The 26,963-nt window shown below is 44.1% G+C and overlaps 3 protein-coding genes across 8 annotated transcripts in view; all 3 read right to left on the bottom strand.

The window, feature by feature from the left end:
• Window positions 1-18,262, bottom strand: part of LOC106577399 (hormone-sensitive lipase) — a 53,442-nt gene extending 35,180 nt beyond the window's left edge. The window contains exon 1 of one of the 2 annotated variants that reach the window (XM_082961227.1): window positions 17,921-18,262. In XM_082961227.1, coding sequence (XP_082817353.1) covers window positions 17,921-18,008 — 88 coding nt within the window. In that variant the 5' untranslated portion in view covers window positions 18,009-18,262. Of the gene's footprint in view, window positions 1-11,310; window positions 11,978-17,920 lie in introns of those variants that run through there. The other variant, XM_082961229.1, reaches the window with a different exon arrangement.
• A 412-nt stretch (window positions 18,263-18,674) lies between these two features.
• LOC106577375 (B-cell antigen receptor complex-associated protein alpha chain) lies at window positions 18,675-22,508 on the bottom strand. 2 transcript variants are annotated; one of them, XM_082961271.1, is made up of 5 exons: window positions 22,292-22,508; window positions 20,504-20,869; window positions 19,656-19,771; window positions 19,365-19,424; window positions 18,675-19,223 (listed from the first exon to the last, which is right to left on the bottom strand). In XM_082961271.1, exons 1-5 carry the CDS (start codon window positions 22,329-22,331, stop codon window positions 19,059-19,061), a joined length of 747 nt encoding a protein of 248 aa, XP_082817397.1. In that variant the 5' UTR covers window positions 22,332-22,508; the 3' UTR covers window positions 18,675-19,058. The 2 variants fall into 2 exon arrangements, with proteins under 2 accessions (XP_082817397.1, XP_082817399.1); XM_082961273.1 differs by having other exon boundaries at window positions 20,504-20,866.
• A 39-nt stretch (window positions 22,509-22,547) lies between these two features.
• The window catches only part of LOC106595078 (rho guanine nucleotide exchange factor 1), a 51,568-nt gene continuing 47,152 nt past the window's right edge, over window positions 22,548-26,963 (bottom strand). For all 4 annotated transcript variants that reach the window (XM_045712925.2, XM_082961220.1, XM_082961225.1 and 1 more), the window contains one exon: window positions 22,548-26,765. The gene's annotated coding sequence lies outside the window, so the exon portion shown is untranslated. The remainder of the gene's footprint in view (window positions 26,766-26,963) is intronic.

Here is a 26,963-nt window from a genome sequence, read left to right as displayed (position 1 = left end):
TCTCTGGTCTGATGAAACTATTTGGCCATAATGACCATCGTTATGTTTAGAGGAAAAGGGGGGAGGCTTGCAAGCTGAAGAACACCATCCCAACCGTGAAGCATGGGGGTGGCAGCATCATGTCGTGGGGGTGCTTTGCTGCAGGAGGAAAATAGATGGCTTCATGAGGAAGGAAACGATGTGGATATATTGAAGCAACATCTCAAAACATCAGTCAGGAAATTAAAGCTTGGTCGCAGTTTATTTATTTTTTTTACCTTTATTTAACTAGGCAAGTCAGTTAAGAATAAATTCTTATTTTCAATGACGGCCTAGGAACAGTAGGTTAACTGCCTTGTTCAGGGGCAGAATGGCAGATTTTTACCTTGTCAGCTCGGGGATTCGGTCTTACAACCTTTCGGTTACAAGTCCAATGCTCTAACCACTAGGCAACCTGCCACCCTGTTGGGTCTTCCAAATGGACAATGACCCCAAGCATACTTACAAAGTTGTGGAAAAATGGCTTAAGGACAACAAAGTCAAGGTATTGGAGTGGCCATCACAAAGCCCTGACCTCAATCCTATAGAAAATTTGTGGGCAGAACTGAAAAAGCGTGTGCGAGCAAGGAGGCCTACAAACCTGAATCAGTTACACCAGCTCTGTCAGGAGGAATAGACCAAAATTCACCCAACTTATTGTGTGAAGCTTGTGGAAGGCTACCTGAAACGTTTGACCCAAGTTAAACAATTTAAAGGCAATGCTACCAAATACTATGAGTGTATGTAAACTTCTGACCCACTGGGAATGTGATGAAATAAATAATTCTCACATTTCACATTCTTAAAATAAAGTGGTGATCCTAGCTAGCTAGCAAGGGGGAAGAGCCTCCATAGCAACCATTTTTGGGTAGTTGTGCTTTACATGGCAGTCAGAAAGAGACCATATCACAGCCATGATAAATGTCCTAACACATGGCCTCAAGTGTTATTGCTTAAGTATAAAAGCTGATTGACTGAAATGTTGCGCAAGCTGGGAAAACTAAATCAAAGCTTCATTCCTCTAAGACAGTCATGTAACTGGAGCAGAGAGCAAGTGGTGAAACACATCGTGTTGCTGTCTTCTCCCCCTCTGTCCTTCCTCTCTTGTGGTCCCAAAGGGAGGAACACGACAAACAATTTCTGAGAGGAGTTCATCAAACAGAGTAACCATGAATTAATAGTGAACTGAACTGCCATCCAAGCAATAAACACCTCACGCCCTGGTGGACTCCTTGTGGAGTACTCAGCCTGTACTCTGCCTGCCTGCCAGCCAGGCTGCCTGCTGTATTGAGTTCTAGTGTGCCACCTGAGAGCACAGTTTCCACAGCAGAAGCACAGGGAAGAGCACCCCGGGTGACACAGGTACTTACTGTATAGAATGACCGAGATGGAGAGAGATAGGGAGAGAGCACGCAGATGGTCAGAGTGAGAGCATGACCACACAAGGGAAATAAAGAGCATGCAATGGAAGGTGATTCATGTTCTCTCAGACAGTCAAGGCCACTGATTCTAAGATCCAACAACGCTTCAATTATGAGTGTATATGAAGATAAGAGACAAGGAAAGGAATAAGGAAGGCATTACATGTACAATGCCTCTCAGAGAAATGGTGGGCCAGCTACAGACATTTATGGTACTGTGCAAGTCAGTCAGAGGGGCCATCACTTTGTTGTGAGGAATCTCAACCTCCTGACATCCAGGCAGCAAACTTGTCTCACACACACCAGTGAATCTCCCCATCACTACATCCTTCTCCATTTGCTTCTCTCCCCAGAAAGCAATGGAATGACACACTGGGCATGTGAAACTACCACTTGCTGGAGGGAGATGGCACAGAACTTCACAGTTTTGAAGAAAAATGTATTATCAGGCTTATTCATTGCCAATTAATTATCCTCCTCCAAAGCATGAAGCAAATCCTGTGAAATTACCTACTATTCTTCAATTGACTGCTATATTAAGAACACCCTATCCACCTTATGCTTTGCCCTACATTCCCAACCACTCTCTCCTATTCCCCAAATTCTCAGCCTCCTTCGTCACCAAGCATCCCAGAATGCAGCACTCCCTTTGGGACCAAACTCCTTCTCTTCCCCTAGCTCTTTGTATGCTCTCATTTTCTCCCTCCCTCTATCTCTCCCCCTCTCTGTGTCACAAACCTATAGTTAACCAGAAACAGAGGGAGGGTGTGTGTGCGCATTGTCATCAACTCTGTCCAGCAGAAATGTGTCCAAAAGAGTTTGTCTGCAATGCTGGGCCCAGGGGCCCCCAGTACCACTGACTGGACATGACACCCAGGTATAGCAACACTGAAACAGACACTGGCTTAGCAAGAGCTTAGTACAACTAGATACTTACACATTACATGAAAAATGTATTAGGTTTTGTGATTAAGTAAATCAGAAACCTAAACGGAACCTAAAAGCAGCATGAAATTCTATTAAAACTTGGTATCTAAATTAGAAAGCAAAATGCATTTGAAAGAGTAAGGCCTTATTTTATTTTAGAAGTTCTATGCATGTAATTTCCTATTAGTTCAAGTTACTGGGAATATAGTCTACTGGGCATGCCCCATGACTTGCACACTGCCACACTGAAAGGAAGAATACAGAGGGTGAGATGTAAGAGGCTTTAACAAATAGGGGGGCGCAGAATTGGCCCAGCGTGTTCCAGGTTAGGGGAGGGTTTGGCCGGGGTAGGCAGTCATTGTAAAATACGAATTTGTTCTTAACTGACTTGCCTAGTTAAATAAAGGTTAAATAAAATAAAAACAAACAAGGAGGAATGGCACAGGGAGAGGGAGAAAGTGATATGGACAGTCAAAAGGAGGAGAAGAATACTGATTGAGTGAATGTGTCAAAAGGACGAGTGGAAGACAATTTCCTTCAGATCAACCTTCTCGGAGACAACACACACACTTACTTATGAACATACTAAAAACGCAGGTTGACCAAACATGTACTCACGGACCACACACACACACACACACACACACACACGTTTTCCTTCACCACTGGTGGTGTGCAGCTCAGTGTTTCCGCTGCAGTCATTTAGCGGTGGCGGCACGCCACGGCAAAATCATTGCCAAAGCCCCCCAAAAAATGAAGCATTTAAAAAAAAGTATGCCGAGGCGCACTGAAGATATGCTAGAACAATCCTCATTTACTATTCCTCTGCTAACTAAAAACGAGTAATGAATAGAAAAACAACAACCTCATAGTATAACAGAAATGATCTATTTACCTAGTCTGCTTGTTGTTGTGCGTTCTATGCAAGAAACACTATAAATGGAAAAGTGGACACCCTTTCAAATTAGTAGATTCGGCAATTTGAGCCACACCTGTTGCTGACAGGGGTACAAAAATCGAGCACACAGCCATGCAACCTCCATAGACAAACACTGGCAGTAGAATGGCCTTACTGAAGAGCTCAGTGACTTTCAAAGTGGCACCATCATAGGATGCCACTATCCAACAAGTCAGTTTGTAAAATTTCTGCCCTGCTAGAGCTGCCCCGGTCAACAGTAAGTGAAAAAAAATTGTGACATGAAGTGTCTTCTGTGAGAAGTACAGGCACGGGGTGTATCACATTACACAGAGTACACCGAACATTAGGAACGCCTTCCTAATGTTGAGTTGGCTGGATGTCCTTTGGGTGGTGGACCACTCTTGATACACACGAAACTGTTGAGCGTGAAAAACCCAGCAGTGTTGATGATCTAGACATAAACCGGTCCGCCTGGCACCTACTACCATACCCTGTTCAAAGGCACTTAAATATTTTGTCTTGCCCATTAACCTTCTGAATGGCAAACATACACAATCCATGCATCAATTGTCTCAAGGCTTAAAAATCCTTCTTTAACCCGTCTCCTCCCCTTCATCTACACTGACTGGAGTGGATTTAACAAGTGACCATTGCTTTCACCTGGATTCATCTGGTCAGTCTATCGTGGAAAGAGCAGGTGTTCTTAATGTTTTGTATACTCAGTGTTTATGCTAGTTTTTTGGTACAAAATTCATCAATACATGCTAAATAGTAAAGATATTACATTTGGGATCTAGCTAACGATTTGCCCATGGTAAACGCAGATAGGTAAACCCATGCTTCAGCCTATTTATTTATAGCCACTATGCTGCGTCAATTGGGCTACAGGTGATCATTCTTTTTGCTAACAGCATACCTGATAGTATTGTCCAACGTATATGCAAGGACCAATATGTAATTTTATTTTTATTCATTTTGGTATAGAATGTCCTTTTAAAAAGTCAACAGAACAGCTTCTCAGAGATGTACTACCTAAACTTGTGCAATTTGATCACTGATCTCTTTCATTGTCAGTTTTTACCAATTTGCAACAGACAGAGCGAGCCAGACCGAGACAGAGAGCGAGCCAGAGTTTAGCTGTGAACATTGGAATTTGCTCACAGATCTTTCATTCTCAGTTTTTACCAATTTACAACAGACAGAGAGCGAGCCAGAGAGCGAGCCAGAGAGAGAGCCAGAGAGAGAGCCAGCGAGAGAGCCAGCGAGAGAGCGAGCGAGACAGAGAGAGAGCCAGCGAGACAGAGAGAGAGCCAGCGAGACAGAGAGAGAGCCAGCGAGACAGAGAGAGAGCCAGCGAGACAGAGAGAGAGCCAGCGAGACAGAGAGAGAGCCAGCGAGACAGAGAGAGAGCGAGCGAGCCAGACAGAGAGCGAGCGAGCGAGCGAGCGAGCCAGACAGAGAGCGAGCGAGCCAGACAGAGAGCGAGCGAGCCAGACAGAGAGCGAGCGAGCGAGCCAGACAGACAGAGAGCGAGCGAGCGAGCCAGACAGAGAGCGAGCGAGCGAGCCAGACAGAGAGCGAGCGAGCGAGCCAGACAGAGAGCGAGCGAGCGAGCCAGACAGAGAGCGAGCGAGCCAGACAGAGAGCGAGCGAGCCAGACAGAGAGCGAGCGAGCCAGACAGAGAGCGAGCGAGCGAGCCAGACAGAGAGCGAGCGAGCGAGCCAGACAGAGAGCGAGCGAGCGAGCCAGACAGAGAGCGAGCGAGCCAGACAGAGAGCGAGCGAGAAGGACAGAGAGCGAGCGAGAAGGACAGAGAGCGAGCGAGCGAGCCAGACAGAGAGCGAGCGAGCGAGCCAGACAGAGAGCGAGCGAGCGAGCGAGCGAGCCAGACAGAGAGCGAGCGAGCCAGACAGAGAGCGAGCGAGCCAGACAGACAGAGAGCGAGCGAGCCAGACAGACAGACAGACAGACAGAGAGCGAGCGAGCCAGACAGACAGACAGAGAGCGAGCGAGCCAGACAGACAGACAGACAGACAGACAGAGAGCGAGCGAGCGAGCCAGACAGAGAGCGAGCCAGACAGAGAGCGAGCGAGCGAGCCAGACAGACAGCGAGCGAGCGAGCCAGACAGAGAGCGAGCCAGACAGAGAGCGAGCGACCCATACAGACAGAGAGCGAGCGAGCCAGACAGAGAGCGAGCGAGCCAGACAGAGAGAGAGCGAGCGAGCGAGCGAGCCAGACAGAGACAGAGCGAGCGAGCCAGACAGAGACAGAGCGAGCGAGCCAGACAGAGACAGAGCGAGCGAGCCAGAGACAGACAGAGAGCGAGCGAGCCCGACAGAGAGCGAGCGAGCCAGAGACAGACAGAGAGCGAGCGAGCCCGACAGAGAGCGAGCGAGCCAGACAGACAGACAGAGAGCGAGCGAGCCAGACAGAGACAGACAGAGAGCGAGCGAGCCAGACAGAGAGCGAGCGAGCCAGACAGAGAGCGAGCGAGCCAGACAGAGAGCGAGCGAGCCAGACAGAGAGCGAGCGAGCCAGACAGAGAGCGAGCGAGCCAGACAGAGAGCGAGCCAGACAGAGAGCGAGCGAGCCAGACAGAGAGCGAGCGAGCCAGACAGAGAGCGAGCGAGCCAGACAGAGAGCGAGCGAGCCAGACAGAGAGCGAGCGAGCCAGACAGAGAGCGAGCGAGCGAGCCAGACAGAGACAGAGCGACCGAGACAGAGACAGAGAGCGAGCGAGCCAGACAGAGAGCGAGCGAGCGAGCCAGAGAGCGAGCGAGCCAGACAGAGACAGAGAGCGAGCGAGCCAGACAGAGACAGAGAGCGAGCGAGCCAGACAGAGACAGAGAGCGAGCGAGCCAGACAGAGACAGAGAGCGAGCGAGCCAGACAGAGACAGAGAGCGAGCGAGCCAGACAGAGACAGAGAGCGAGCGAGCCAGACAGAGACAGAGACAGAGAGCGAGCGAGCCAGACAGACAGAGAGCGAGCGAGCCAGACAGAGAGCGAGCGAGCCAGACAGAGAGCGAGCGAGCCAGACAGAGACAGAGAGCGAGCCAGACAGAGACAGAGAGCGAGCGAGCCAGACAGAGACAGAGAGCGAGCGAGCCAGACAGAGACAGAGAGCGAGCGAGCCAGACAGAGAGCCAGACAGAGACAGAGAGCGAGCGAGCCAGACAGAGAGCCAGACAGAGACAGAGAGCGAGCGAGCCAGACAGAGAGCGAGCGAGCCAGACAGAGAGCGAGCGAGCCAGACAGACAGAGACAGAGAGCGAGCGAGCGAGCGAGCCAGACAGAGAGCGAGCCAGACAGAGAGCGAGCCAGACAGAGAGCGAGCCAGACAGAGAGCGAGCCAGACAGAGAGCGAGCCAGACAGAGAGCGAGCCAGACAGAGAGCGAGCCAGACAGAGAGAGAGCCAGACAGCGAGCGAGCCAGACAGCGAGCGAGCCAGACAGAGACAGAGAGCGAACCAGAGTTTAGCTGTGAACATTGGAATTTGCTCACAGATCTCTTTCATTCTCAGTTTACCAAATTTGCAACAGACAGAGAGCGAGCCAGACCCAGCCAGAGAGCGAGCCAGACCCAGACAGAGAGCGAGCCAGACCCAGACAGAGAGCGAGCCAGACAGAGAGCGAGCCAGATTTTAGCTGTGAACATTGGAATTTGCACACTGATCTCTTTCATTGTCAGTTTTTAATCAAGCCAGACCAACCGAGCCAGACCGAGCCAGACCGAACGAGAGCGAGCCAGACCGAACGAGAGCGAGCCCGAGTTTAGCTGTTAACATTGGAAGAGCAATCTGATCAAAAAAAAATATATATTTTTTACCTTTATTTAACTAGGCAACTCAGTTGAGAACAAATGATTATTTACAATCACGGCCTAGGAACAGTGGGTTAACTGCCTTGTTCAGGGGCAGAATGACAGGTTTTTTACCTTGTTATCGATCTAGCAACCTTTCAGTTACTGGCCCAATGCTAACCACTAGGCTACCTGCCGCACCGAGATAATGTGACGACTGCAACATAATGCAGTATTGGGAGGCGCTTAATAAAATAAAGACCAGAATTAAATTCCCAGAACAAAGTAAAGTCCAGAGTGTGGCAGCAGCACTAGCCTAAGCCCTGCTGCCGGGCCAGTGTTGGGAAATAGTCTAAAATAACCTGACATTGCTTAATTAGTAACCGCCCCACAACAAGATTATAACTGCTGATACTGAATAAGCAGCAGATGTTGCAATTTGAACCAGAATAAAATCAGCATTATAGGCCCTCACTCTATTTTTTGTATATCAATAAAATGCAAAGTCATACACCAAAATTAATCCAGGATTAGACTAATACTCTGATCTCTCTCCTTCAGCCTATTATCTGTGCCAGTTAAGGAGGCAGCAAGACAGAATGTAAGATTATGATTTGCGTCGGTGAATCTAAAGAATACCCTGACTACACCACTCATGTCGCGTGCGCGAGCTTTGCAAAATAAATGTAGGAATCTATGTTATTCAATTATTGCGCGCGCCAACGAGCGTCTGCGTTGCCAAGGGCTAAAATAGAAGTCATCCCTATTTCTGACACAGATCGCGCTGCAAGTCCTGCCTCTCCCATCTCCTCATTGGCTTATAGAAGCAGGTACCCACGTGCCATCTCCTCATTGGTTATACCCACATGGGTGATTGAAAGACAAACTGTTTTGCCGGTTGTCGTGGTAATACTATGAAAGTGTAGATGCTAATCATATATTATAATATATATTCAAAAATGATAAAGCCTGGAAGGAGGAGAGATGACTAGAAACGATTCGGTTGACCGTTTTATGTGTGGATTAATTGTCGGAGTAGAGAACCTTGTGCATTTCAGGTAAAATAACAACTCAATGTTTATATCCCAGGACAAATTAGCTAGCAACAGCAAGCTAGATAAATAGGACAAATTAGCTAGCAAGTGCAAGCTAACTAGCTGAATTGCCATACATGTTTAATTCTTTTCGACCTGTCCCCAAATTAATGAGTGTCGTGATCGCGTTTGGTGTAGGGGGACAAAATACATTTATGCACGATGGCGCACACGCGCAGCCGGTTTGGGTTCAATGTAAAGATGATCTGCCATGCATAGCAAAGCCAACTACCAATAATTCACTTGACTAAGGGCCCAGAAGAAGTCTGCATTAATGTGTGATGCTAAAGTGAATGATGTACGTGTACATAACTCAAGGCAGAAGATTATTTCTATTGGTAAACAAAATATTGAACAATGTCTTTTGCATAGAAGTGTGGGCTGTAGTATTTTACTTTTAAATTGTTTAAAATATAGAATCAAGTGCTTGGCACTCACTATAGGCATCATGCATGTTTACTTTTAAAAAGTGTTTTTATCTTTCTGCCCACACCGCTACAGAAATGTGATCAAATTGACCATTGCTTTTTTTTTCCCCTCTTTACTGCTGTGGCCTAACTCTAATAGTTCCAAATTATACAGCAAACATGTCGTAACCCACGAATGATGCAGCGCCCACCCTTGGGCCAATTGAGATAACGTGACTAACACATTTCAGTTAATTACTATAGCTCCCGCCTTGGGCCAATCAGCGTAATTTTGTAAATTGCTGATCTCTATGGCAAAACGCATAATTCACCCAAGTTGTCAAAATCATCCCAGTGCTATCTGAGATATTGTGTGACCAACGAACAGAGACAGATCCACAGTCCCCTCCCCGATTCCATCGTTGGGTGATAAAGGGTATTATTGTCACCATAAAAAAAAAGGTGGAGGGCATTTTGTTGGCAGCGTTATAATGCTCAAACATGCGTATGTATGGCTACGCCAAGTATATAAATCAATATGTTTTAGACATACCTTCAGAAATGGCGCAAGCAGATATTGGAGGCTGACCCCTCCTGCCTCAGCCTCCAGTATTTATGCTGCAGTAGTTTATGTGTCGGGGGGCTAGAGTCAGTCTGTCACATCTGGAGTATTTCTCTTGTCTTTTCCGGTGTCCTGTGTGAATTTAAATATGCTCTCTCTAATTCTCTCTCTCTCTCTCGGAAGACCTGAGCCCTAGGACCATGCCTCAGGACTACCTGGCTTAACTCCTTGCTGTCCCCAGTTCACCTGGCCGTGCTGCTGCTCCAGTTCCAACTGTTCTGCCTGCAGCTATGGAACCCTGACCTGTTCACCGGACGTGCTACCTGTCCCAGACCTGTTGGAACCCTGACCTATTCACCGGACGTGCTACCTGTCCCAGACCTGCTGTTTTCAACTCTCTAGAGACAGCAGGAGCGGTAGAGATACTCTCAAAGATTGGCTATGAAAAAGCCAACTGACACTTACTCTTGTGTTACTGACTTGTTGCACCCTCGACAACTACTTGATGATTATTATTATTTGACAATGCTGGTCATTTATGAACATTTGAACATCTAGGCCATGTGCTGTTATAATCTCCACCCGGCACAGCCAGAAGAGGACTGGCCACCGCTCATAGCCTGGTTCCTCTAGGTTTCTGCCTTTCTAGGGAGTTTTTCCTAGCCACCGTGCTTCTACACCTCCATTGCTTGCTGTTTGGGGTTGTAGGCTGGGTTTCTGTACAGCACTTTGTGATATCAGCTGATGTAAGAAGGGCTATATAAATACATTTGATTTGATCAAGTTAGCCAGGTGTGTCTGGGGTTGATTACAGCCATCTATTGTATTTCATGTGTACATGTCTAGATAAGCGACCCATCCACTTAGCAAGATGTGGCTGGGGGGTGGTTATAACACTTCTTTCACATGACCCAACAATTTAGACAAGTATGTATGGGTAAGCATCTAACAATTATTCAATATTTAAGAAATATTTATTACTACTATTCAAGTAACCATTTCACTGCACATAATTACTTTCCCCATTGTTCCTCAACTGCAGTGTATGATATACCATTTTGTAGCGCTGAGTCTCTTTCATCCAATGTAAAAAAAAAAACACAATTTCAAATTTTGCAACATAAGCCTAAATTATTGTGGACTTGTCAGCATAACATTTGAATTCAGCAATGTTTTGCATTGACTTACCCCGTAACCTAATATGCTGTACTGCCCACGAATTCTGAAACATTGTCGAGGCTAGTATTTTTTTTATTTATTACAGTAGGCTAAACAGTAGCAGCATAAATACTTCAAAGTAAAATATCAACTGTCTGCATGGTCACCTGAAATTTGACTGTAGTCTACAGACCGGCTGCCTAGAAAAGGTGAGGAATTTATTCTGCAAAGGTTGTGAAAATAAAATAGATTCTTATGTCTAATTATTTAAAAAATGAACAGGGTTACACTCTTCTCACTAACGCCAAATGGCTGGATCTTGTTTTTATGAATAAGTGTCTCATATCCTTTATGTGCCCAAAATACTTAGCCTACTTGCAATACAATACTTCAACCACTAGAAAATATGTACAGGGTCTATTTTGTACTCACGGAACATTTATAAATGAGGCCCCTGGCCCACTAATTATCCTGAGAACATCCTGAAAGCATGACATTAAGAGGGCAAGAGGACAACTCAGACCCTTCAACCACCAATCAATTAAACTAATCAAATGAGTGAAAGCAGCAGCATACTATATTCTCTCTCTCAAGTCTATAGAGATGGAGGCAGCCTAAGCAAGCAACAGCTGTTCAGTCCATATCACCCATTAAAATCTTGGAAAGAACCTAACTTGGTTTCAGTCGCACTATAACCATTCTGACCAGTCAACCTTTACACCAGGCAGTTAAGTGTAAACAACCACACTGAACTAAAAGTGACACCTGGTCCCAAGACATTAAAGATGGATGAATACAGGCATTAATAAATCATGTACAACAACTACCACCAGCAGCACAACAGGCTTCTAATGAGCTCTACAGGGGGAATGGTGTGGGAGGGTGAGAGAAAGAGAGAAGGTAAATAATGTGTATGAGCAGGCAGATACACATAGGCATTAAGCATGCTGTAGGTCACAACTACTCTAAAGCCATAAGAGTATAAATAGTTTTTTTTTTTACCCGTGTCCGGGTTCATGGTTTTGTCCTTGTCTGTCTCCTCTCTTCAACAACAGCAACAAGAGAAGGAGGAAAGAAGAGTGAGAAGTAAAAAGAGAGACAGATAGGGTTTTGTGATTGGTCCTCCCTCGCTTCTCCTTTTCTCTCCTTCACTTGGTGACTCTTCCCCTGTCTGTTTTTGTGTCAGGCAGCATGTCATTCTTCATCCACTTCCAACCAGTCTTGTTTTTCTTTTCACTCTGTTCTGTTCTCCTCTCCCTCACTCTGTTTTAAAGGGCAGGGATTCTTTAGCCACATGCCAGCAGTCCCACTGAGCTGTACTCTGGGGACATGACTCTTCACCCAGTCAGGCGAAAACAGACACATTGTACGCATGCACACAGTATACACACAGAACTGAGCAGGGGGATTTGGTGCATGTATGTGCCCTGATGTCGGATTGAAATAATACCCTTTTCCAAGTGGTGACATACTGTAGCCTAACCTCTGCCTCTCCTCCCTGGCAGTTAGTAACATTGGCTGTTATTGGCTGTTCAGCATGCAACTCCCAGTGACCTTCAGACAAATTGGCAGATACCATGGTCAAAGACAACTGTGTGTGTGAGCGAGATAATTCCTTTTACCGGGTTCTAGTAGAGCTAGGCATTAAGACAAAAAAACATATTGCAATAAATTGAATTTTGTTTGCACTAACAAAAATCGATAAATCATTTTTGGGGACCTGCTAGAGCTGGCTGATATAGACAAAAAGTCATATTGAGATAAAAATAACTATTTTGCCTGATAAATGTTTTAATAAACAGTTCATTTACATTCACGGCAGGGCTCTAGACATTTTTTCCAGTGCCAAGTCAGTCAACTGAGACGGTAGCCTATGACTAAAAAAGCAAGCTATTTCATCTAACATCCAGAAAATGCATGATTGATATTTTGATGTGCAACCTGTCAAAATAGGATCCAGAATGATCCGATTTCTTTTTGGCTCTTCAGAGAATTTGTCGAGATCTTTGTGCATATTGGAGTATAAGCTATAGTATTCACCACCTGAGGAAGTGGGAACATGAAAAACACTTAGATTGCTAACTCTAAATATGTTGTTGCTATGCAGTCATGTAGGCTAATTGATTAATCTACCAGTATAAATGTAGACTAACGTCCTATAAAAATGTTTCAGCGCTAGGCCTAGGCTACATTGGTAAGAGGAAGGCAATGTCGTCCCAGCTCTAGGTTTTAGATCCTTCGTTTTATAGTTATGAGGTAAGACAGTTGTAAGGTATTTTAAAGTATTATTTTTCTAGATCAAAAGGGTAGGTCTACATTTCATTCACTGAATTTACTGGAGGTACATTAAAAAGTATGGTAAAGTAAGCTATAGGATAAACTAATTAAAAGGGTAGACTTTGGGCAACGGTCCAACTATGCCTCTTTCTTATAGATGTGTCATTCCTGTTATGCACGCCGCGGCCGACATAGCTAGTTCGTTAGCTAAGCTAGCCACTGTAGCTTGCCAGAATCTCTCCCCGTATGTGTTGACGTCATTTCACAGGATTTGTTTTTGGATAGAAGATGTAGAGATCGGTAAGAAATAGCTTCTGTAGCAATAGCTTCTGTAGCCAAATATCTTATTTACATAGATTTTTTTATATGATTTAAATGACACGCCCCAAAAGCATTTTATGGCTAAGTTCAGCGTTAGAACCTTTGTAGGAGCATCGTTAAATATTTTAACTGTTTCCCAAAACCATCGTTAACGTTGCACTTGAAAACGCTCCTGAACTAAAAAGCCTGCCTCAGACCACTCGTAGAACAGCTAAGTGCTTTGTTAGATGCTTTTTTGCCCTCCCGCGTCACTTTATACACAGAAGCTCTCCACGAAACAGACTTGCATGGTTAATCCATCTGTGATCACTAATAACTTCAGAACAAAGTTAACTACAATGTTTACGCAATTGATACAAACAAGTGACATAAAACCACGCTCAAATGAAAACCTAGATGACTGCATTAAAATATAAACAGTAGGAAGGAAGGCCTATTTAAATTATATTGAAATACATTAAACATTCAATCAATTGAGTTCGATTTTGCTACAGTCTAATTTGTCTCAATATATTTCAAATCCTAGATGCCATCGCCTGCCGTTGTGCCCTTCCCTTGAGCAAGTCACTTAACCCCCCCACAACAAGTACTCCACAGCTGTCCAGTGTGGCAGCACCCTGCAACCTCTTCAACCTGCATGTCTTTCAGAGGTTGGGAGCAGAAGTCATATTTCAGTGTGACCTTGTGTACAATAGACCAATAAAGGAATCTTCATCTACAGCCTACTGCACACTCACATGCAAACACACTTACTATACCACAAAACACTCAACCACCTCATACTGTCTGAACATGTGAGTTCAAGTCTTAACAGTAATACTGAACCTTTGAAGTGTACTATTTAGGGATGCTGAGATGTACACGTAGGCTAGGCCAAGTCTTGAGAAATGTCTAAGTCTGCTCCAGGCCTGAACCTCATTGTTGAATGTACTGTACGGTACGTACCAGGGCAGCAGCTGGATTGGTTGTTCCCTCTGTTTCCAAACAGAGGGAACAAATTATCTTGTTGGTGGGTGGCAGCTCAGCTCATTCCTCCTGGATTGCAGCTTGAGTCTGACTGGCTAGGCCTTAATATTGTTTTGGTTAATTTAGTGATTCACCAGGAAGTCTGAGGGGTTATAGAGGCTGTCAGAATGTTTTGGAAACCACATACTTAAGTCAGTTTTCAACTGAAATATGCAAGGTTGGGTGGCATCCTAATGATCCCATAGACTGCAGGACAAACATGATGAATCGTCTGAATACTGAGTAAGGATAGGTTAACTGAATGTTTTAGTACCATCCCTGAAAATCTTCAAGGCAAAGGTACATTCTCAGCCCAGGTACAATGAGAAAAGTAAAGAGGCAGGCAGAGTGAAATTACTTTCTCTCCTATCTAAAACGTAGTCCTACAAGTATATCTTGAAAGTCTTATTCAAATTAATAACAATGTCTGCTCATTGTTACAACCTTGGTACCTCAGTATCAGAGATAATTGGCTACTTGACAACCATTTAGAGTCGCCTATGCTCTTTGAATATGGTACATGTTCATGATATTCAAATAGTCAGGTATTAATTTAAACACTGTGGACTCACACATTGGCACAAAATACAGAGGCTCTACAGAGTGTGGGTGCAGAATTCTAAAAAGAACATCAAAGTGCAAAGTTCAACCACTAACATGAATACTAAAGCCTATAATATGTGTAATAGAGGTCGACCGATTAATTAGGGCCGATTTCAAGTTTTCATAACAATCGGTAATCGTAATTTTTGGACACCGATTATGGCCGATTACATTGCACTCCACGAGGAGACTGCGTGGCAGGCTGACTACCTGTTACGCGAGTGCAGCAAGGAGCCAATGTAAGTTTCTAGCTAGCATTAAACCCATCTTACAAAAACAATCAATCTTAACATAATCACTAGTTATCTACACATGGTTGATGATATTACTAGTTTATCTAGCATGTCCTGCATTGCATGTAATCGATGCGGTGCCTGTTAATTTATCATTGAATCACAGCCTACTTCGACAAACGGGTGTTGATTTAACAAGCGCATTCGTGAAAAAAAGCACGGTCGCTGCACCAATGTGTACCTAACCATAAACATCAATGCCTTTCTTAAAATCAATACACATGTATATATTTTTAAACCTGCATATTTAGTTAATATTGCCTGCTAACATGAATTTCTTTTAACTAGGGAAATTGTGTCACTTCTCTTGTGTTCTGTGCAAGCAGAGTCAGGGTATATTCAGCAGTTTGGGCCGTCTGGCTCGTTGCGAACTGTGTGAAGACCATTTCTCCCTAACAAAGACCGTAATTAATTTGCCAGAATTGTACATAATTATGACATAACATTGAAGGTTGTGCAATGTAACAGCAATATTTAGACTTATGGATGCCACCCGTTTGATAAAATACAGAACGGTTCCATATTTCACTGAAAGAATAAACGTTTTGTTTTCTAAATGATAGTTTCCGGATTTGACCATATATATGACCTAAGGCTCGTATTTCTGTGTGTGGTTATATTATAATTAAGTCTATGATTTGATATTTGATAGAGCAGTCTGACTGAGTGGTGGTAGGCAGCATCAGGCTCGTGAGCATTCATTCAAACAGCACTTTCCCGCATCTGCCAGCAGCTCTTCGCTGTGCTTCAAGCATTGCGCTGTTTATGACTTCAAGCCTATCAACTCCAGAGATTAGGCTCGCAATACTATAGTGCCTATAAGAACATCGAATAGTCAAAGGTATATAAAAATACAAATGGTAGAGAGAGAAATAGTCCTATAATTCCTATAACTACAACCTAAAACTTCTTACCTGGGAATATTGAACTCATGTTAAAAGGAACCACCAGCTTTCATATGTTCTCATGTTCTGAGCAAGGAACTTAAACGTTAGCTTTCTTACATGGCACATATTGCACTTTTCTTCTCCAACACTTCGTTTTTGCATTATTTAAACCAAATGCAACATGTTTCATTATTTATTTGAGACTAAATTTATTTTATTGATGTATTACATTAAGTTAAAATAAGTGTTCATTCAGTATTGTTGTAATTGTCATTATTACACATATATATACACACACACACACACACACACACACACACACACACACACACACACACACACACACACACATATATATATATATATATATATATATATAAACTGGCCGATTAATCGATATCTGCTTTTTTGGTCCTCCAATAATCGGTATAGGCGTTGAAAAACCATAATCGGTCGACCTCTAATGTGTAAGTCACCCGAATTGATCATGGCATGATGTCATCTAGGCCTAGAGATGTGATGGGTGGTGCACACCGTACTGCTCTTTGACTTTAGATGGCATAGAAGTTCACTTTCATCCAAAATGCCATGGTACCAATAATAGGCTACGCCTGAGGAAATAGGCCCTATTGCTAATTCAAGTCAAATAGCATTCAAACAGTGTGAAGGCTAGGCTACATCTTCCTTGGGCTGTTTGGGGGGGGGGGGGGTTCGGAAGGTGCGACCCTTGCTCCAGACTATTTCAGTTGTGGCCAAACTTCACAACAGGACGTTAGTAACAATGAGCCTCTCCACCCCTCACAACCAAGCATGCCTGGTGGCCTCACCGGTTTCCCCTCAGCCCTTTACTACACTGTCTGACTGAGACGACAGACCAGAAAAGAAAGTCTAGTACCACAGGTGGCTAGTCAACTGAGTTGAGTCAACATCTCATACAGCAGGTCATTGCTAAGGTCAGACAGAATCTGCAGCTCATGTTGACAACTAGGCTACATTCACCATTATCTGCATATTTTGATAGATAGGCTAAACGAAAGGTTAATGTTGTGGCAATCCAATCCACAGGTATTTTTGGAATTCAAATGTATGAGGAGGAAATCCTGCCCCTGTGGAATGCATCTGGCTCTTCACTCATGCTCTGGAATCACTCAAAAGGGGCTTACAGATAGAGATAATAACAGGTCTCTGCTCCACAATAACAGTCTAGTGCCAGTTTTCATCCAAGAGGCACGTTTGCTGAAGATAATATCATGTTTGTTCATCTCATTACTAAATACCTACAGATAAATGGTTTGTTTGTGAGAGACTATTGTGAAAGGCTCTTAGACATATTTAATCCAGCCTTCCCTGTAGGTCAGTTGGTAGAGCATGGTGTTTGCAACGCCAGGGTTGTGGGTTCGATTCCCACGGGGGGCCAGCACAGGATTTTTTTTAATGAAATGTATGGATTCACTACGGTAAGTCGCTCTGGATAAGAGCGTCTGCTAAATGACTAAAATGTAAATGTTGTTTTTAAATAGAGTGAGTTTAAATAAATACTAGTGAAGAAGCCTGCTACAGTGGAAGAACTGTCTGTCTGAATGGCATATCCCTGACCATGTAATGTCACCCCCTCAAGCATGTTATTTTCCACAGGCTGCCCATGTGTCACATTGTTGAGTACATGGTTACAAATGTAAACTGATGGCAACACTGTCTGAAGACTAGGATGCTGCTGTTGCAATGTGCAGCTTCTCAACGTCCCTCACCCCTCCATACACAAACACGCTAATCCCTGAGCCCACATACACTGCTGTGTTATCTGATTTGACAACCTGATCAGGTGGACCATTGTCATCGTCAGCCTACATGAGCTGGGACAAAAAAATATATACATAAAAAAAAAAAAAAAATTGTACAGTACCTACATTATGAAATAAACGAGTTGTGAAACTTTCAACCAAGCTGACGTTAGCTACTAAGCTTAGCTTCGAAACACTGGGAACTATTTTAATGCAAACCTCATATCACACAATGCAAGTTGCCAGAAAAAGTAATGCTAACGTTACATGTTAAGACTGTTGTCACTTCCGCGGCTTAAATCTTTCTGTAACTTGGCTAACGTTAGCATCCTAGTTAGCTAGCTAGAAGAGAGGCACGAGTTGGGGTTTGCAACCTAAGTTAACCGCCATTATCAAAAACCACTAAAGCGAATGGTCCAACGTCTAACTGCTGTAAATAACGTACCTATTGGCGCCTCCTTATGTTTTGACGAACGTCTTCCATTCAAACCTTTTTCGAGGCTGCTGTTTCCTCCCTTCTTTCCCGACGCCATCTTCGCCCACTATTTCCGCACCGCCTTCTCAAATATTCTAGTCATACCTGTAAAAAGAGCCACACCCACAACCAAAACTGCAGCCAGTCAGCGCTGGTAATGCATTCCTTCAGCCTATTGACGTGCTCCAGTTCGACAAACGCCACCCCTCTTTGCTGCGTTGCAATGTCCGAAAGCTTCCCCAGATAATAATCGGTGGTAAACAAAGTACAGTACTGTCTGTCAGTAGGCTTCCCATCACAGGGAGGTAAACCTTGATGTATTGACGGTTTTAATAGCTGATCTACAAGCTACAACATCGTCAGTGGAGGCTGCTGAGGGGAGGATGGCTCATAATAACGGTTGGAATGGAGCAAATGGAATGGCATCAAACCATGTGTTTAATGTATATGATGCCATTCCCACAAGCTCGTCCTCCCCAATTAAGGTGCCACCAACCTCCTGTGCTAGAGATCTATCACGAGCCTCTTGGTGTAATGGTAAGGTTGACAAGGATCCAGATTCAAGTCACAGTTGCGCTACCCCAAAATTGTGTCAGAAATGGGATAACGCTTCCTAGACACCATCAAGCGAGTCACTTCGGTATGGGTGCGAGGGACAGATGACAAATACATACATTTCATGAAGCTAAAATGCTAAATATGTAAACATGAAAGCATATGGCAATCAGTTTTATAATTTTATTTACTAAGCACAATTCAGGCGTTGAATTATGGAGATTGGAGAGGGAAACAAACATTTGGCCAATGCATACACAAAAGCATAGAAAATGCAAACATGCAGAAAAAAAATCTATCTTATGAATATAAAGTGTTTAGGTATTGGCATTTGTAATGAAAGGCTAAATTGAAAGCAAAATTCCCTCAGACATTGTAGGTTACTGTCTTTTTGGTCCACTAAGAAATGAGATTCAAATATAGGCAAAGGCTGCAAGGAAAACGCAGGTCACCTCTATAAATTCAAACATAAGTGGAGGGGGGGGGGGGGGGGGGGGGGCAGTTTTGAAGAAAATTCATATCAAAACCCTCACCACAATTCTGTTCTATCAAATTACTCTTCTCCCACCCTCTTTTCCTCCCCTCTCTCATTCAAGGCTTCTCTCTCCAGTTGGATTTCCTCCTCCATGATCATGTTTCCCACGTCTTGGTTGGGGCCCTGCACCAGAGAGCGCTGGATCTGATCATTTGTGGAGCAGCATTCCTCCAGATTTAGACCCTGGATATGGATTGAGGTAAGGGAGGTTATGATAGATCGACTTCCTCTTTCCATCTTCTAGAACTTGTTTGATTGACTGAAGAATGGTGAAAACAGTGACTATGACAGAAAGACAGAGAGAGGATCTCATTCAAGTCCCACCTCATAGATATTCTCTTCATTTTTGACCCTTTTCTTCTTCAGTTGATTGAGTTTGTTCGTCTTGAAAAGGAGAGGAAGTGGATGACATCATGATATATCGTAAATCTCTTGGCCAATGGTGTGAAAAAGGCTATTGTCGTCATACAGTAAGATTACCATACATACTAGTCCTTCTGGTTAAAGCAGTTTTCAAATGACAAAATTCACTATTGGAATGAGAGCAAATTAGGAATATTAGATCTAGTAGCCTAGCATTAGCAGTAGAAAAGGTGGCCTGCTTGGCTCTCTGACCTTACAGAGCATCATGGTACCATGCAGAAGCACTACCACCATCAGTAACATTCCCTCAGCAGCCAGGATCCTGTTCTTGGTGCTTTCACTGATGTCTAGAATCTTCACCATCGGCCCTAAGCAGGGAGAGGGGTCAGATAAAGGTCATCAGAGTAGATCTCACCTGCTGCTCTTTCATGGGAGAGATGCAGGCTAGATGCCAATGAAAGAGATAGGGGGTGGGGGACTGAGTACCATGCATCAGATTGCAGCAAGACAGAGGAGAATAGTTTGAGATAAATTATACAAAACAGCCAGTGTATGTTTAGCGGTGCAATTATAAAAATAAAAAAAACAATGCTCCTTATGTCACACAATTTCCCAGGAAAAACTATAAACAAAGCATTTATTTAACATTTCAACATTGGTCATTTGAATTAAATCAGAGGGATTACTACACAATGTAGCCATTCACTGGTGGCTTAAGTCTGGGTGCTTTAGGTGGATTGCAATCTGGTCTGATCTGTGTGCACTACCGGGACCCAACTTTTATTAGGTGAGCAGGTTGTCATGAGACCATCACAGATGATTTACTGTGATCCACAGGGAACAGATACTGCCATTCATGGTGCATTCCACTGGACTGGGCAGTGGTTAACTGGATTTGTGGATTACAAAGCATTCTGCATTGCTTAGCTGGTTTGACCCCACCCCCCAGACACCCACATGTACACACACATAATAGAAATACTGTACAACAAAGTACTGAGAGTACAGACCAGACTAAAGCTTTTGAGGGTTACACACACACAAGACCTGAAGGAAGGTGACATGGCTTCTCACACACACACACACACTCACTCACTCACTGTAGACCTGCAGGAAGGTGCCGTGGGTGTACACAGAGTGCCGCAGGGCGCTGTGATTGAGAAAACACTGGTACAACCCTGAGTCGTTCAGACGGGCCTCCCTCAGGATGAGCGTGTGACACATGACCCCTGCCGCCGTCAGGTTCCCCCCATCCACCGTCACACGGTTGTCTCTCCGGTCCACTCCCTGCGTGGCATACGTGCTGTTGACCGTCTGGATGCTGATGAACCAGGTGGTTTCCACAGCTCCCCTTGTGGCTGAGTAGCAGCAGCGCAGGGAGGCGGTGTGAGAGAGCTGCACCCTCACAGAGGGCCTGTCTGGCTCCAGAGTAACCTGGATACGGCTGAGGTCACCGTGGACACCTGCTAGAAGGCAGAGCAGCAGGAGTAGGATGAGGTTGACCCATAAGACACTGAGTAAAGGTCAGTTATTGACAGCATATCTGTCCAACTATTGGCCCCAGACACGGATGATAAAAATAAACTGGAGCCTAAAAAGTATAAGAACTCCACACAATCCAGAGTGCTGTAATATTATGTCTCTTAACATCAGGTTATTTAGAGTTATAAGTGTAGGGTATAGATTCTATTGTGTGATGATTGTGGACTACAGGAAAAGGAGGACCGAGCACGCCCCCATTCTCATCGACGGGGCTGTATTGGAGCAGGTTGAGAGCTTCAAGTTCCTTGGTGTCCACATCACCAACAAACTAACATGGTCCAAGCATACCAAGACAGTTGTGAAGAGGGCACGACAAAACCTATTCCCCCTCAGGAGACTAAAAAGATTTGGCATGGGTCCTCAGATCCTCAAAAAGGTTCTACAGCTGTACCATCAAGAGCATCCTGACTGGTTCCATCACTACCTGGTATGGTAACTGCTCGGCCTCCGACTGCAAGGCACTACAGAGTGTAGTGTGTACGGCCCAGTACATCACTGGGGCCAAGCTTCCTGCCATCCAGGGCCTATATACCAGGCGGTGTCAGAGGAAGGCCCTAAAGATTGTCAAAGACTCCAGCCACCCAAGTCATAGACTGTTCTCTCTGCTACCGCACGGCAAGCAGTATTGGAGCAAGTCTAGGTCCAAGAGGCTTCTAAACAGCTTCTACCCCCAAACCATAAGACTACTGAACATCTAATCAAATGGCTACCCAGACTATTGCATTGCCCCCCCCCTACACTACTGCTACTCTGTTATCTATGCATAAGTCACTTTAATAACTCTACCTACATGTATATATTACCTCAATTACCTTGACTAACCGGTGCCCCCGCACATTGACTCTGTACCGGTACCACCTGTAAATACCCTCGCTATTGTTATTTTACTGCTGCTCTTTAATTATGTTACTTTTATTTCTTATTTTTCTATAGGTATTTTTCTCAACTGCATTGTTGGCTAAGGGCTTGTAAGTAAGCATTTCATTGTTGTAGTCCGTGCATGTGACAAATAAAATGTGATTTGATTGCATAACCATCTGCTCTGGTAGGAGATACGGTTCATTAGAGCAGAACAGATACATTACTCACAGTCAAATAATCATGTTCCAAGGGATAAAATGGGGGAAAATTGTTTTAATGTTGCAATGCATGGTTTAAAGGGTTGAAATCTGTTAAAAGGATGTTGAGAATATTCATATTAATTCACTCAAATGCCATAGAATTATACTTCGGTCTCATCTTCATCCTCCACCTGTAAAGTAACTTCTCAAATAAAGGTGAATATGCACTGAAAGACTAACTACCCTGCATTGTTTATCAGCATATCCTAGCAGCCCCTTACTCACCAGCCCAGAAGCAAAGGAACAAGAATGTCATGGCCACCATCTTCTTCACTGTGTTTTATATTGGTTGCCAGTCGTTGCAGAAAATAAGCCTTTATGTTATTTTGAGTGTTGTGCCTTTCAACACAGCTATACACGTCTACCCAGTTGTCTTGTGAATAAACCTTCCTTCCTCTTTTGTTGGTCTCTCTGTGTCAGGATATATGCTTGAGTGACTGCAGTGTTCTAGAACTCAAAACAGTAAAAGACCCCAAAAATGTTGTTTTTTCTGCCCCCATTTATTAAAAAAAAAAAAAAAAAGGAAAATTACAATTAAAAAACGTACCTCATTTCTTCTTAAGTATACAATTAAAAACTCTTACACAATGAAATCAAAGCCAAAATACACAGTATAGATCTTGCATATTCATTTGTTTATAGATATACATGTGGCGGATGAATGTGCGACAGACCAGACCCTATTCTATACAAAGCGCTGGCTAGCTGGAGCAAACATGGCGCTGGTCAAACCTTGTAGTCACTGAGGTGAACACACACAATACACTTTGTAACATACATACCGCTGAGATAGCATAGTTACAGGGGACACTGCAGGACTTATACAGCCACCCCACAGTCAATCCCCCACAAACCACCTATCTGAAACCTTGGATTACCTAGAATTAAGGCCAGGGGGGTTTCCAGACCATGTGACCTAACTAGGAAAACCTCCTGGCCCAACCTAGAATGCATGTTGCTTTAGAGATTGCAAGAAAGGCATTTCACTGTAATTGTACATTAAACTGGAGACTTGATGTTGGTCACCCAACTCTTTCTACGTTCATTTCATGGTTCTTCTACCTTAACAGCCAAACATCTCCCCAACCAACAGTGTTTGTTTACTAGAGAGCCCTTTGGGAAAAAGCTTGATCGTCAGAACAAGGCACCCTTCTCTATAAAAACATATAAAACTAGACCACTATGTATTTGTAAATAGGATACATGAGGGGAAGCAAAGGGGGGGGAGAGAATTGTAAGCACACGTTTGCCAAGTAGTCTTGAGACTACAGTGGCGGTGGAGGTATTAACCTAAGCTGGTATAACAGGATTTAACCTGCTCATTACTGTGCTTCAATGGTGAAAAAGCCCAAGTTAGAGATAATCTCTTTAACCTCATCTTGTTGCCATCTAGTATTGTATAATACAAGTGAGTTGTCTCACATATGGGGTCTCTGAGCAAACAAAAGCTATCCAAGTCTCTTCCTCTTTCTACCATTTTTGCCAAATGCATAGTACATAATTACATATGTTCCTCTCAACAAAACATCACAAAAACAAAACCTCCCGACCCGTTTAAGCAAATGAAATAAAATACACCGCAACGTACAGTGAAATTGTGCGATAAGAAAAGGTGATGAGAGTAGTAAGGAAGTAAGGACTACATTTCTACGACTTCTAGAAGGAAGACAGGATGAAGGAGAGATGGAGACTATTATTGTGGACTTGGTGATGGAGAGGGGAAGACGAGAAAATAAAGGGGTGGGGGGTGAAAGAAAAAAAGGCAATGAAGTTTCAACACAACTTGTAACTACGCCCTCTGCTTCTTAGAGTAACTATCAATAACATTTGCATAATTACATATTTGGGGGACGGGGTAAGGGAGCGGTTGCTATGGCCACGACGAGAATGCATAATTCAAAAGTGATCGTGAAAGATAACCGTCATTACAGCACTGGCGAGTGACGACTTTTCGCGCCTGCAATTCCAGCATCCAAACTCCCCAGACCCACTCTTCATTCCAGAAGTGGTCTATAGAAACAGTAGCTTAATCCAGTAATGATGGGTATCTTACTGTACTGTACCGTCATCCCATGCTGTCCCTAAACGTGGTCCAGTTAATATCAAAGTGATGCTAGGTGAGTCATGTCTATAACAATACAGTGCAGCCCTGCTCACGCATGGTAGTAGTGAAGAGAGGATTTGAACGGCAGTGTGATTGTGAAGTGTCCAGTTAAATTTTGTTCATTAGTCTGGGGCAGCAGCATGGATGATGTATCACAATACAGTCGTCATACAAGTTTAGATATCATTATCTCCCTCTACGTTTCTACCCACTGTGTTGTTTTCTCTACATGTGACGCTGGAGTTTGGATGGAGGAGAAGCAGAGAGCCAAGGCTGCTTACTGTAGGCATCACTCTCCATTCAGCTTAAAGTGACTTTCTCCTATAGTAATAAGCAGTGGGACAATATAAACAGCTCATATGAGGATCTACAGGTACATGGGTGTCTCTTTGGTCCTGTTTCCCAGTCCACAGTTCAATGCCACTACTCTAAATCATCAAAATAATAACAATAATTACAATCAACTCCTGAAGAAAAATATGCACAAAAATGGTATTGCTACCATTAAAGAATATAACCTTTTAATCGGACAAAAAAACGTATCATACAGCATATAATACTATATGTCTCCTTTCTTTATGGATCAGCTACTAGCCCTAGTCAGGAAGTCGACTCCAGTCACATCACACAGGTGATGACCGTGCTCCTGTGTGACCATTGTTACTGCACTGGGCTCCCAAGCAATGTGAGTATCAGAGCACGTATGGGTCTGACTGACTTTGTCTATAGCCGATTATTTTATAATATAGATTTTTTTTTACCTCTTTTTTCTCCCCAATTTCGTGGTATCCAATTGGTAGTTACAGTCTTGTCTCATCACTGCGACTCCCGTATGGACTCGGGAGAGGTGAAGGTCGAGAGCCGTGCGTCCTCCGAAACACAACCCAACCAAGCCACACTGCTTCTTGACACAATGCCCATTTAACCCGGAAGCCAGCCGCACCAATGTGTCAGAGGAAACACCGTACACCTGACGACCGTGTCAGCGTGCATTGCGCCCGGCCCGCCACAGGAGTCGCTAGTGCACGATGGGACAAGGACATCGATGCCAGCCAAACCCTCCCCTAACCCGAACGACGCTGAGCCAATTGTGCGCCGCCCCATGGGTCTCCCTGTCGCTGCCGGCTGCGACAGAACCTGGACTCGAACACAGAATCTCTACTGGCACAGCTAGCACTGCGATGCAGTACCTTAGACCACTGCACCACTAGGGAGGCCCCAATAACCGATTCCACAGCACATTGAACACTGAACTTCAAGTCTTCTCTCTACATATACCTCCCTCACCATCTAATACGCTGCTAATCAAGTTGGTCTTCCAAGGAAAAACCCTTCTGCCTCCCCTTCTCTCCTTCCTTCCTTGCTGTATCCCTCCATCTCTAATCTACATCCCATCTCTGTGCATCTGTCCATCCCTCTATCGCCCGGCCCAGCACAGTAGCAGGGTCCAAAGGAGAGGCAGCTGAAGTCAAAAGCAGTACACACACCGTCTATATCCCTAACAACATGATCAATTCCAATACTACTGGATGAATGTTTGGGCCATAATTACAGTTCTAACAGAACTCTATTACAGTAACTCCAGAAGGCCATTCTGCTTCTACAACACTAACACACCAACACACACACACAGATCTTCTCAACAACTGGGGTAAAATGTAAAAATGGATGCATGCATGACTAAGTTGCTTTGGATAAAAGCGTCTGCTAAATGGCATATATTATAATAATAATAGTAATAAATATTTGCAAATTCAATGTGGGTGGTCACTTGAATTGGATTATACTAAATTAAAAGTCCATCTCTGCTGTACTTTGGTATGTACTGGATATAGGGGCCTACTAAATGTTCAGTAAAATGTCTAGGTTTGGAAAGTTTCCCAAAAATCTCAGGTTTTTCAGAAATCTCTGGTTGAAGGACTCCCAGAATTCCTCCTTATTCCCTCCTGAATCCAGGAATCTTCCAACCAGGATTTGGGGAAAACCTGTGAATTTTGGAAAAGTTACCAGAATTTCACAACTCTGAGCATGTTCCTGTCTGGTTCTACAGCTCTACATCGCCCTCTATAGGGCTGACACTAGTATCTCTCTCTACATGCATACATGGGGGTTTATTATACAGTCCAAACCCCTACAGTTGGCAATGATAGATATATTTATTGAACATGCACTGGGGGAAGTATCTGTTGTGTGTGTGTGTGTGTGTGTGTGCGTTGCAGAAGCTCACAATCAATAAGCCCAGGCAGCATCTCTCTCACATCATACTACTGCTCCAATCTTTGGCACCTGTTTGCAAAACTCCCATCTCTCACACGCTCACTCACTTGCACATACTAGCATGTTCACAAACATGCACAAACACACACACCTCAAACACACACCTCCCACATTTTATTACTCAACTACTTTGCGTAAAGCCGTTCTCCTCCGCCTTGCAAGGGCCTCACGGTTGGCTGTGACCCCCTGTACATTTTTAACAAGGGCTCAGGCATGGCAGTGGAGCACAAAGAGTGTTTAGTAAATAGGAAATTCCAGGATGCATTCATCAATCCTCCAAAAGCAACTCGAGCACTCCAATCCAGCACTTACAGTGATCTGAGGAAGACCAAGAGATGACAAGGTTAAAGAAAAGAGTTGGTGAGATTAGACAACATATCCTTTACACAATTCTAGTATTAATACCCATGGCATTGCAGAGCCGGAGGTAGTTGACCTTAACCACAGACCTAAAATCAGACTACTCTAACCCCAACCCTTATCTTAACTAGAGAGATAATACAAGGTCTGACCCTG

The sequence above is a fragment of the Salmo salar genome, chromosome 02, assembly GCF_965601325.2.
Source record: "Salmo salar chromosome 02, fSalSal1, whole genome shotgun sequence".
Classification (NCBI taxonomy): domain Eukaryota; kingdom Metazoa; phylum Chordata; class Actinopteri; order Salmoniformes; family Salmonidae; genus Salmo; species Salmo salar.
The sequence above is the reverse complement of the archived record's forward strand: the minus strand, read 5'-3'. Positions and strand labels throughout refer to the sequence as shown.

Bases quoted from the DNA above. Each gene is read 5' to 3' on its own strand.
- LOC106577375 (XM_082961271.1), bottom strand. From the start codon at position 22,331: ATGGTGGCCATGACATTCTTGTTCCTTTGCTTCTGGGCTG. The intron at 19,425-19,655 runs GTCAGAGAGCCA...CTCCTTTTCAAG, and splicing joins GTACCATGATGCTCTGTAAG to ACGAACAAACTCAATCAACT. The intron at 19,224-19,364 runs GTGGGACTTGAA...ATCCATATCCAG, and splicing joins ATGAAGAGAATATCTATGAG to GGTCTAAATCTGGAGGAATG.